General features: G+C 34.3%; 1 protein-coding gene across 2 annotated transcripts; it reads left to right on the forward strand.

The window, feature by feature from the left end:
- The first annotated feature begins 1,540 nt into the window (after positions 1-1,540).
- LOC145636273 (uncharacterized) lies at positions 1,541-12,726 on the forward strand. Of its 2 annotated transcripts, none has more exons than XM_081687785.1 (11): positions 1,541-1,796; positions 2,762-3,052; positions 3,137-3,215; positions 3,299-3,393; positions 4,935-5,039; positions 5,124-5,203; positions 7,642-7,732; positions 8,971-9,078; positions 10,602-10,688; positions 12,134-12,202; positions 12,287-12,726. In XM_081687785.1, exons 2-11 carry the CDS (start codon positions 2,825-2,827, stop codon positions 12,416-12,418), a joined length of 1,074 nt encoding a protein of 357 aa, XP_081543911.1. In that variant the 5' UTR covers positions 1,541-1,796; positions 2,762-2,824; the 3' UTR covers positions 12,419-12,726. The 2 variants fall into 2 exon arrangements, with proteins under 2 accessions (XP_081543911.1, XP_081543912.1); XM_081687786.1 differs by having other exon boundaries at positions 2,825-3,052.
- Positions 12,727-13,036: the final 310 nt, after the last annotated feature.

Below are 13,036 nucleotides of genomic sequence, written 5' to 3' on the forward strand. Positions count from 1 at the left end.
AAAAGAGATACAAGTATCATCCAATATGGCACTTTTAAGGATCTAAGTCATCCTAGTTAGCATTGATTTCCTAGCATGATGTTCACGTATCATGAAACCACCGTACTTCTGAGCTGCTTGAAAAGTGTCCATGGTATTTTCTCTTCAAGGAAAGACTCGATAATTTTGGTAATCATAGAGAAATTGGTAATTTTTAGGACGATGAATTTGGTTCCTAAGCCTTTGTCCTCTTTGCTCTTCAAATTGCTCCAGGAGCATAAATGCTTCACTGCCAATCTTCTTAATGTTGGTAGAAGTTGCCATGATTTTAATTTCTTTTACTAAGCTTGCTAGTACGTATGGTGAGTTGGTGATGGTGGTTGGAACTCTTAATGAATGAATGAATGGATGATACATCTTTAGTCCTATGACTCTTTATAAATAAGAGTAAAAAAAATTAATCTAATGTTGATAATATGTAAAATATGCTAGAATTTTTTAAGGGAGTCTTCTTTTTAATTAACAAGGATTAATTAGTAATTTTTATAAAGCACTTACTTTTTAGGTAGAAGTAATTAGATTTATGTTGTAGGTGGTTTGGCATTGCATTATATTCTCTAGGTTCGCTTTTGAAGTAATTAGATTTATTTATGTTGTAGGTGGTTGGCGTTACATTATATTCTCTAGGCTAGCTTTTGAGAAAGTGTTGTAACCAAGATGGAAAGTTCTTGTTGAAAATTTGAACATATTGTTGAATCATTCAATGGAAGTGTGAACAATCTTAATACTTCAGAAGAATCACTTGATGTGACATTAAACTTTGATAGTTCAAAAACAAAAATAAATTCATTTTGTTTATAGATACTCACAACAAATGTGTTTGCGCACAGAGGTAACTATTGATCATTCGGTTTATTTTTATTCAGATAATGTCAATTCAGGTCATGCCATTTTGAGTTGATTTTGGGTTTGAATACGTTTGGATGGAGTCAAGTCATTCTCTATTCTATTGCCAATATGCATATTTTGATAAAATAATTGTTACTATCAACATCGGTTATCAAGTCTGTTCGAGTTAGCTCAAATTGGATCAAGTGATTTCTAGTAGATTTTGGTTTTCAAATCGAATATTCCGAGTCAACATATCAGATACAAGTCAGTTTTATCAGATGTACTTGAGCACATTGTATGCATAAGAAGGCATGTAAACAATAAAATGACCTGAAACGAACTAATCAATACACCTATGATGTACTTCATAATTAGCCAAGACAATGAAATAATAGCCGTCCCATTCCAAAAAAATCAACCGTTGCAATCACTAAAATAACGAAAGACACAAATGTTCCAAGTACCTACGAGTATTTAGAAACGGGCGGAAATAAATAATGAGGCTTAAATGCTGGCTTAAATATGTTGAATGGGTGACCAAGATTTTGGGACCACAATATAGTGAATTAGTGATATACCCAAAATTGAAGATATGATACGTAAATAAGCAAATACTTTTGATAGATGAATTATGTGAAATCAAGAAGTCCAAATGGCATGACCCTGAATTAACTCAACCAAGGCCCAACTTACTCAACACACAAAACATTCTAGACTTCTCTTTTCACTTTCTCTCTCCTCCTCTTCATTCGTCTTCTCACCTCCACTACTCCTCGATTTTATCACGCCGGAGTTTGCCGTATTCCGACGGAATTCCGGCGAGTTTGTGACATCCGACCACCTCTTTTTCCGGCGGACGGTTGCAACGCAAGTTACTAGATTTTTCTTCTTCTAATTATTATCATTCTTCCTAATTCTTATCAAAGGTAATTAACTTTTCATCTATGTTAATTTTTTATTTTATTTTATTATTATTAGATTAGGTATTTTATTGATTTTTTGGTTTTAGGTTGTTGATTTCTGAAATTAATGTTTATTATATGCTCAAATTAGTTGGAGTTCTTTATTAATTTTGAGTAATTAATTAATGTAAGTTTTGTGATTTATGTTGTGTTTATCACATTATGTAGTATAGTGTACTTCGTACAATTTTCTGTAAATTGAAAATAAAGAAATGAATAATAATCACTAGAGAAAATAATGAACATAATTTTTTTTTCCTACTTTATTTAACTTTACCTTTTGAGAAATATAGAAAGCCATTGCCTTTTGGCAAATGGTAAAAATAAATGTTTGGTATCGGGTCGTAAATGTCGGTAATGCGAATGAATTCGAGTGTAGATTTTGAAAGGATTGATTATTTTATGATTGAGTAACTCGGTTGGTTAGAGTTTCCCTCCCGGTTCCCGGGATCCTGAGATCGACACTCATCACCTGCCCTTGTGGCGTTAGTAAGGAGCTTATCAATGTATATTATAGAGTAATAGACGGATTTATCAAGAAGCCTTATTCTTATGTTATACAGTGAATTACCATTACACTGTATTCAGATAGCGAATTCGAAGATTGTAAACTGTCTTGCTAAGTGAAAATCTTGCCGGAGTGTGCATTGAATTTTAAGACATTATGCTTATTGCTTATATGTTGATGTATTGGTGGTTTTGTTAAATTTTTGGTAGATCATTTGCTTAATGTCTATGTAGTTTAGGAGTATTACGCAATCAGGCATAATGTCACTATGATTTCCCCGTTCCTTCAACCTAGCAGTCACCAATGGAACAAAAATAACTCAATTTTATCTCTACTTTTCAATGTGAACACCCTGGACAATCATGCTTTATTCCTTTCCTTTATACTTGTTTTTCTTTCTGAATTTGTTTTGTTTTTCCAGCTCAAATCAAAGGGCACTTGAGTATAGACGGAACTTAAACAATTTTTTCAACTGATCGCTCAGATGGGGGATCAAACAAAGCAATCAGAGACAACAATTGAAGAGGAAGTGGGGAGAGTGGTGGAGCAAGCAAAGGAATTGCAAGAAGCGGCAGCATCATTCATTTCGACGTCATCGAGGGAAGAGAAAGAACTTCGACAACGTGCTCGTTCACTCGATGAGTCTATTGCGAAGCTTCGTTCCTCCATCAGTTCTCTCACAAATAGCATGGATCCCAGGCTAGTTGAGAAGGTTATACATCAATATCTTTAGAGTTGAATTGATTTGGTATTCTTGTTGTTTGTTGATGTAATTAATAAATTTTCTTTGGTGCAGCTTGAGGATGAATTGAATAGAGCAAACTGTATCCTGGTTGATGGAGATGCTTCATCTTTCCTTCCTGGCAAAGTTGAGAGTGTGTGTCATTTTGTTCTCTCACTTTGATTCTATATTCTTTGCTTATTGTGGTGAATAATTATGAGATTTTCTTGTTGATAGGTTGGTTTTTAAAGAGGTTTCTTGGTCCTATTAATGTGCGAGCTATCAGGAAGGATGTCAAGTTGAAAGTCAAAGAGGAGTACAATAGTTACAAAGTAAGTTCTACACACGCACACACACACACTGCATTGTTGTTTTGAATACCAAGAGCCAAATTTGTTACCCTTTAAAAGGCTGAAAAAGGTGCATGAAACAATGAACAATCTAATTTGAATTATAAAAAAAAGAAAATTTAGAAAAATGAGGTCAGAGGGGAGGAAGGTTGTGAGTGTTATGTATTTCACTGGAGTACCAAAATTTTGTACTCCGTATTTTTATTTTTATGTAGTGGTTGCTCTACCTGCGATAACCTCTTTTTACTTATTTTTAGCTGTACTTGCATGATTATTAATCTTTGAATGTGATTTGGCTGTTTACTTCATTTTGTTGGCGACGTGTGTCTATTAAAATAAAAAATGGTTTTGAAATGGATTTTAAGTTAGTTCTTGCTACTTGCTAGGAGGGTTTGCTTACCTGGTTGGTGAGGGGTGTAAGAAAAGATGGAAGAGATAGAGAAATTGGATTAACAACTTTTGGTTTCTAGATGTCTAATGTCATTTGCATCACATCATTTGAACTTCTTTAGCTTTGATGATCACCCTAAATTGCCACTCATAGTTTGTTAACTAGACAATAAGTTGCTAATGTATTCTCTTGTTTTAGCAATTTAAATTTACAAGCCAACGGTCTACGTTTACATTTGATGTTTTATCACTTTTTCTCCCTTTCTAAGAAAAAAAAGACAACTGTTGCATCTGTGTTTGATTTTGATGCTTTATTTATTTATTTTTAATTTTATTATTATTTTTTAATACTGTGGTACTGGACTGGATCCATATTGAGCTTATGTTTATCCAAAAAAAAAAAAAAACATAGTTTTTCTCCTTTTTATGTTTTAAAATTGTTAATTTTTCTATGGTTATATATCTATGCATTTTATTTATCTATTTAAAATAAAAAATCCATTTCTGTATTGTTATTTCTATGTACATGATTGTGCTAAGTGGGGCTATATACAACTTGGTGGGAAGAGACATATCCTACTTTATGGTTGGTGGCAGTGAAAGTGTGAAACTAGTGAATGATGATGAGATCATGAGATTGTCTTAGTGTTGCAAAATCTTAAATTATCTTTTTGTTTGAAATGGATAGCTAAGGACCAAAGAACATACAATAGTGTTGGTCTAAGGGAAGTTTTCATAATAAAGTAATTATACAAATCTGTACTAACATAGTGTTAACCCAATTTTGCGAAGATGTTCCTACCTTGGTCAGGGTTGTGGACCTCACATGTGCATAATCTGGTTTTTACAATTGCATGAGTAATAAATAGTCAAAAGGTCTCAAGTGAGAGTTTTACTTTTGTGTGTTGTGTTGCAATAAAAATTACTTCGTATCATGTTGTATAATGTGTTGCATCTATGAATCCCATTCTGCTAATGGATAGCTATATTTATGTGTTAAGTGCATCCATTTATTGTCCTTTTGTCTTCTCAAACATTCCTTTTTATTTATTTATTTATTTTTTAAATATTTTATTTATCTAAAGATCTTTTGGGGTATAGTTTAATAATTATTGTACACTTTGTTTGAGCAGGATAGAACTGCCTACTTGTTTCTTCTTTTTCCATCTATACTACTGATTCTTAGATCTTGGATGTGGGATGGCTGCATGCCTGCTTTTCCAGTTCAACTCTATCAGGTACAGGCTACATTCAGCTACTTAGCGTCAGTTTTATTTCATCGTTTGCTTAATTTTATTTATGCTCTTTTTGTACTTTGTCAGGCCTGGCTTTTATTCCTTTACACAGGCTTGGCTTTGAGAGAGAATATCTTGAGAGTGAACGGGAGTGATATTCGTCCATGGTAATTGCCTTTTCTTCTTTCAAGTCTTGCTGATTTATTTTCCTTTGCTGGGGCCTTCCAGTTCAAGTTAACTCTTTAAATTGTGCATGAGTTGATTGTGTATTGCTGGCTTGCTTGTTTTGTATAGTATAGAAATTTGAGTTTTTGAGCTTTTAGTTAGTCATTTTCCTCAAAGTTTCTGTTTCTGTTCCTTTTAGCTCTCTAAATCTCTAATGAGATTGTCTTGCTTGAGTTGGATGCTGCTTTAATGGATTTATTTGTATCAGTTCATGGTGCTCTTATAGTCAAAACTTCCTAATGGGATGAGGTTAAATTTGATCATTAGCTTAGATTGTATCTTAGAAATAGTGCTAGTTAAGCTTTTTTCATTTTTTCTCTTTTTTTGGCTCCTTCTTCCACTTTTTCTCAGAGAGAGCTTTACTGGCTACCTTTATGCACCTAAGATTGATATAATCAGCTCCCATTTTAGCTATTTGAGGGAAGCCAAGTGACAATAGATATATTGAAATGCTATGTTATGTTTTTATGATTTGTCTCTTGGTCATATATTCTTTGTTCTTTACAATTTCCTTTCCTCGGCTATAAGGAATGTTTGTCACCTTGATAGATGTGATATATCTTTACATAAATTCATGTTGCTTATTTTTTATTTCAATGGTAAAAATTTCAGCTTGTTTCCTTCTTGCGACTGCTCTAAAAGAAATGACTATCGACAATTACTTGTGAAAAAGAAGGGGTATACATATATATATAAGTCAAACTACGAACTGAAAAAGAAGGGGTGTATATATATAACTGCTGTTTTAATGTAGTGATAGATTACAAGAAATCAAACTACATATTTAAACTAAAATCTTAGCGAAAGCCTATAAACCTATCTATTCAATTAACAAATTGTGATATTTGGCTATTGCGCATGCTAAAGGATTATTTCCCCAAAAATTTGGCGGTAATCAATGTTAACTGTATACTGATATACCAGTGATGAATTGGTTTCTGTTGTTGGGAATTGCAAGTCTATGGATGCAAGCCACCTATGGGCTGCAGCGAGTGTATTCTTGATAATTATTGAAAGTGATATATGTAGTGAAAGGTGACACTAGTGGTTTTTAAAATTGCAATTGATCACTTGGGGAAATAGAAATTGGCGAGGATAGAACTTTAGAAGGTGGAGAGTGAGAAAGGGAGAAAACAGGGAATTTAGTAGGTCTATGGGTTTATTTACCAGAAAGCCATTATTGACACATTGTTGTATGCGGGTTATTTGATGACTGGGAATTGATTTTGCTTATTTTGAACTGTGTATCAACTAGGTGGGTGTGATCAGCTTTGTATCTTACTTTGAATATCTAATATCTTTATGAGGATAAATAATCAATCCTTATCTTTTGGTCTTTTAAGAGTCTAGTTGAAATGGAAGTTTTTTAGGCTGTGTGATATCCAAGCATCTGATGTTATTTGTTGGCCCTTTGTAGTTATTAGCTGCTGCATTGCCCTTTTAAAGATTATTCATTGACGGTAAATCATGGATTAGTTGTTTTGTATATCTTACATCCAACTATCCAAGTAATGTAGATAGATTTTAGACCTTAAATCTGTCTTGTTTGTTAATGTGGACTGGTGGCTTTCCCTGATCCTCCCCCCTCCCCCCCCCCCCCCCCCCCCCCCTACCCAATTAATACATAGGGTGTTATTAGACCAATGATGAGAACAAGAGGCAATATTTGCACCGTATATGCCAGCAGTATATGAGATTCATTCAGCAAAATTATAAGGCCTGAAGACCATTTTAAAGAGTGGTTAAATACTTAAATGTAACTGAACTAATTTCTAATTGGCCAACTTTCTGATGCTACCTAGGCATTTAACAGTCTAATCTTGCAAGTTGTTATAAAACTTTTTTTTACAAATATATATATAATTATCTAAATCTCTCTTTCCAATAACACTGGGAAGATCCGGGGAACACTTTAAATTGAACAACCCTTGAATAATATCGAAGCACCAAAGCCAAAATGCAAGTATAAGATCTGATGGAGCTACTTAAATCATTTTCTTGATTTATTCTTCTATATCCTAACCAAGTACACTAAACTGCTCAGCAATCTATGACTTGAAAGAAATTACGTAAAGGATTTGCTAGGGAGCTTGCTGTGCTGTGAAAATCAATTAATACTTTGATTTATATGTACAAGGGAGTCTTTGGCTCATATCAGCAGTAAAATCACAAATTTTATAATTTTTTTTACGGTGATTCTCTGTTCACTGGTAGCATTTTTCCGTTATTTCTATTGCATTGTCCTTTAATATTCCATTTCCCCCCTCCAAGAATCCAAAGGAAAGGGGCCTTCTCTTTGTGTTCCATTAGCTTTGCAAAGTTCATTATAAGGTAAATGGATTTAAAAGATGACTCTAGTAACCTTGTTTTAATTTTGCAGGTGGATATATCATCATTATTGTGCAATGGTGATGGCCCTTGTGAGCCTTACATGGGAAATTAAAGGCCAACCTGATTGTGCACAGAAGCAGGTCAGTCTTCTTAGGGTGCTTCATGGTTTTATATATACTTTTTTTGATGGACCATGTTATTCCATTCTTTAACAGATGCTTAAGTGATGAAATTCACATCTCATCTGTAACAGAATGATTTGATCTGCTACATCAGTGGATATTCAACTGCATATTCTAACGTTCTTCACTGTTAAGGTCTATCAGAAGCAATGCTTTTGAAGGAAAAGAAAAAAAAATTAGAGAAAAGAATGCAATTGAGAATCTCAACTTGAATACTCAAGAATTTGATTGGAGATATTTGTTTTTGTAACTTCGTCTATGGAACTTGAATATCTCATTTTTACATGCTTTACACCAACAAGACTTAAAATGTTTCCTCCATGGTCTATTTGATAAGCCTAATGTGACAGCTTGATTCTGATTCATGTATATGGTATATTTGATATTGCAACTTGAGATCCTGCTGTGGTGTATTTGTTGCTGTATATTTAACTACTTGATTTTTAACAAATTTCCCCAACTTTTATTTTTATTTTTTTATTTTACAGTATTATAGAGTTTCCCAAAAACTGCAGACCAGTGGGAGAGAGTTGAGTGCAGAATAATGTATTTTTCTATCATGTTGATAATGTAATTTGAACTAGCAATTTTATAACTCTATCTTTGATGATAGAGTTATAAAATGAAAATTCTTTTCCATTTCTGTTTTTTTTACAAAATGAAAATTCTTTTCCATTTCTGTGTTACATAGTTTCAAACTATTAGGTGTCCTGATAAGAGTGATGTTAGCTTTACCAAACACAAGTGAATCTTTATGGCAAACTTATGAGCAGGCCGTGAGTCAATGAACTATTAATTTTATTGACTTCTGCATGGGATGTTTTATGTTTACATACATGAGTTTGTATAGAATCTGCTATTAGTTTGCTGAACTTGTTGGACCTTAGAGGGACAGGGGACTCCCCCTTTGGTACCTTTTCCCTAAGAACAATGCATTGCATTTCAAGGACATGTATGAATTAAATCTGTTTGTTTTCCCTGGAACTGTTATGTGTCTTTTTGAATACATTTGGAGCTGTATAATTTGAAGGGAACTATATTAGCTGTATCGCATCCTTATTGATGATGTCCTATTCTCTCTCGCAGAAAGTGGAGTATAGATATGTGTGTCGAGGGGCTTGGTCGTTATTGCAACCTATAGCTTTTAACTTGATTATTTCTTGTTTGTTTTCTAACTCATGGTCAATGTCATCCAGAGAGGGGTAAAACTTTTTCTACAATGGGCCATGATGCAAGGAGTTGCAATGTTATTGCAAAACCGATATCAACGGCAGAGGTTGTACACTCGTATTGCACTTGGAAAGGTATGTGTTTTTATTTATTTATTTATTTATTTTTTTTTTTATTGATAGTATTCCCTGAATTCGCTTGAATATGTGAAGTTGGATGTTCAGGAATTTGTTAGTAGCATGAAGCTTGGACACCCATTCCATTAAGACTTTATTGGCTGCATGTTATATTGTGTCTAGGCTCCATGGATACCTAGGAACAGGCGCATGTATTAGGTGTGCAGCCTCAATCATCCTACTTTAATTGCAATTACATAAGGTGTTTGTTTCAAAGATGTTCCAGCTAACGTGCCACTGTAGTAAAGATTGACGAGAAGTGTGATAAATGACAATTGGTGTAATGAAATCATTGCAACTAAAGAGCCAATCTTAGCATACACCATAGAGCTCCCAGTAAGGCTTATACTATGCTTCTGATGTAATGTTATTCACGTAGTTCATAGGCTTCATCCTTCATCACTTTTCACATATTAGACTGATTTTCTGATCACATAATCTATATCTCTTCTGTGTGTAGTCATAAAAAAAATAAAAAATAAAAAATAAAAATAAAAGGGGCTTGCGGTCCATGGTCAATTGATCATAATAATGGTTTAGGGTTCATGGGAGGGACATCTCATAGCTCTTATGTTCTGCGTCATGGCTGTCGTAGGTTTACAGCTTGAATTGATGAATTGGAATAACCTGGCTTATATTGTGCTAGAGATTAGTATGAAAACAGCAAGTTAGTAAGCTAGAAGAGATAGAAACAATGGCAGCCAAGGGAATGATAGTAGTATTATTAAACAGAGTGTTCAACAATACAAGCCTTTTTTCGAGAGGAAAGACCTCTCCCAAAACAAACTTCTTAATTAATCTCCTGATGCATTCCCCCTAACCCAATCACCTATTAATACCCCAAAATTAAGCCATAAAACAAACTTAAATACAGCTAATGCATGGCAGAATTGGCAGCCAAAATAACAATCTCATAACAAACTTTTCTATAGATTACTATTTTACCCTCTTCCCCAAAACTGATTCTAACAACCTTCCAACTCAGCATTCTTCTGGCTAATTCTTGGGCCTTCTAGCATAAGTGAAGCGGATATCGGGTTTAGGCTGAATCCTTGCATATTGTACTTCAACCATTCAGTTACGGGATAAATTATTAAGTTTACTCTTGAGCATGCCTCAACGCCTAATATGGTTAATTGGTTATCATTTTATGCAGCAATGAGTAGTTTTGTGAGTTGTGACGTGTCAATAATCTGAGACTAAATTATGAATTTCACTAGTAACAATGGGATATATCAATGATGTCTTAAGAAAATAATATAACTGAAATTCCTATGGGATTTCTACGAGTGGAGTGGTGGACTGCTATAATGTTCACTAGATTTGGGGGGGGGGGGGGGGGGGGGGGGTGGGGGCCTGTGTCTAGCAATCTTTTAGTATCCCATTGTTAGGCTTGGGGGACTTGTTTTAGCTGTCACCTCTCTTTCTCTCTCTCTCTATGGTGTAGTAGTCTTACACTGTTACCTTCTGACATATTTCAGGCAAAGAGAATGGATATTGTGTGGGGAGAAACGGCAGGAGAGCATGGCCAGCTTTGGTTGCTTTGCCCTATACTTTTTATTTTGCAGGTAATTGGAATGTTACTGTTTTTGAGAGATTTTTTATAATTATATTTGTAAATTGCTGCATGTTGTATGACTTGTATCAACTATCAGGGATAAAGATTAAAAACTGCCTGAATGTAATAAAATTAAAAGGATAAATATTACGTAGTATAAAATAAAAGCTTCAAATTTCATTTGGTGTTACAGTGCTTAGTTTTCTGAACACGGTGACATGCTTAGGCTTTTACTTTGCAAATATTGGGTGATTATGTAGGGAAGATTTTTTTTTTTTTTTTTTTTTTTTTTTTTTTTGTGTGTGTGTGTGTGTGTGTGTTGGGGGGGGGGGGGAACAGGGGATCATGAAGTATAGCTATAGAGGGAAAGATACCATAACAATTGCTCCAATGAATTGTTTCGTTGGAATCCATAACTCCATAGCTATGGAGGGGAAGATACCAGAACATTTGCTCCAAATGAATTGTTTCGTTGGAATCCATTAGTCCATAACTCCATATGTAGCTTTGGGAAATTATTTTCTCTGCCTACCAAACTCGTCATCAATCAAAGCCTTAATCCCATAAGTGGGGTCTCAGATTACCAGACTAATGACTTATATTTTAGCTCCCACTCTCTCCACTACCTCCAAGGCTCCAACATTCTATTGCCAAAAACTCCAACTCCACCCTAATCCGGATAGAGAACAGCATGGCAATCATGCTTTCTCCTCCTTTATCAGACATAGCATTCAGAGAAAAAATTCTTCTAAAAATAAAAAATAACTAAATAAAAACCAAGAATTTAAATAATGATACATTGGTATTATAGTTGATAAGGAGTCCTCTGTAGGATATTGATCTCTCAATGTCAATGGCTGGTATCTGTCTTGTGAAAGTGTGATTAAATTGAAGGATGTCATTCCTTGGTGCTGGTTTTGCCTGTCATCTTGTTGTTGGGGAAGTGGGAGTTAATTTCAGTTGCGAGGATCATAAAATTTTACAAAACTTGTGATGTTTTGTTCATACAGCTACTTTTTAACCCTTGCATTACTGGTGCCATGTTTGTAACGCAGTTTTTGAGTGTGGGAAAAATTATCTTTATTTGGGATTTTTAAAGTGCGAGGGATATATTGTTTGCTTTATTGGTTGTATTATCAGGCTGAATTTGAAGAAATATGAAAGTTTGTTTCTATTCTGAAGAGATATTTCCCTTCCCTTCTTCAATCTAGCCCCTTCTGAATATTAAGATACTGAGCTACTGCTGGATTAAAAGTTGTAATAGAAGGCAATCAATTTATATTTTTATTTCTCTCATTAAGTGAGATTGACATGAGTAATGTTGATGCATGCTTGTGAATGAAAGGATGAGTTGTATCCTAAGATTTTTGACAAAGATCAGCCTTGGTTGAAGACTATCTTTTTTTGACGAAGAAGACTGTCTCTTGAATTTATGTAATCTGCCTAAAATTTCAGGGTTTCGAGGCATATGTTGGTTCATTGTTGCTTCAAACAGCATTTGTTGGATTTGTATCTGAATGGCAGGTGAGCTACCTTCTGTGTCCGTGTGTTCTCCAGGAAGGGATAATACGATTATATTAAGCATTTTTGTACTTGTACCTTTGGCAGGTTGTATTTTGTGGATTTCTCTTGGTTTTGATGGCTATTGGTAATTTCGTAAATACGGTGAAAACTTTACTTGTGAAATCGCGTTTTAAGGCAAAGATGAAAAGGACTAAAAGTAAGCAACAGCTCGACTAGGGATGGCATTTCTGAAAGTTCCGATAGTCTCATACTCCCAATTTCTTTATATTATATCCTTGGTTTTGTGTTGCTCTGGTGTAATTGAAGGTTCTTTTCATGTAGTTGAGATGTACACATTGTTTTATAGCATAACCCCCCTTTCCCCTAAGAAAAAAAAAAAAAAAAAAAAGAGCATTTTTGTTTTGTATGTGTAATTCTTGGCTTACCACAATAATTGAATATCTGCATTTTTTGTTTTAATAGATTGCTTAGATTAGATTTGTATTAATCAAATAATAAATGGGATGTTACCCAGTATTCAGTTCTGACGTTTTGTACCTTGTTTCTACTAATCATCTTTCTCAAAAACAATCAATTTAAATTTTGAAACAGCACTCAGCCACTCACTAAGGTTACGATGCAGCCAAAAGCTAACGAGCGCCCCTGGGCATTAGATAAGGAATAATTATATTGGTTGAAATGGTATTAAGTTAGGAATGCATGACAAAATCACGCGTCGTTTGGTGTAATTAATGTTAATTTTACTCTAATATTTTCACTTTTAATTCTCATAAGAGGAAGTCCCTCGTCTAGGGTTCGTATGTCCCTCGCCTAGGGTTTGCTGCGTTTTCTTGA

The sequence above is a fragment of the Chenopodium album genome, chromosome 6, assembly GCF_948465745.1.
Source record: "Chenopodium album chromosome 6, dcCheAlbu1.1, whole genome shotgun sequence".
NCBI lineage: Eukaryota > Viridiplantae > Streptophyta > Magnoliopsida > Caryophyllales > Amaranthaceae > Chenopodium > Chenopodium album.

Bases quoted from the DNA above. Each gene is read 5' to 3' on its own strand.
- LOC145636273 (XM_081687785.1), top strand. From the start codon at position 2,825: ATGGGGGATCAAACAAAGCAATCAGAGACAACAATTGAAGAGGAAGTG. The intron at 9,079-10,601 runs GTATGTGTTTTT...GACATATTTCAG, and splicing joins CTCGTATTGCACTTGGAAAG to GCAAAGAGAATGGATATTGT. The intron at 10,689-12,133 runs GTAATTGGAATG...CTAAAATTTCAG, and splicing joins CTATACTTTTTATTTTGCAG to GGTTTCGAGGCATATGTTGG.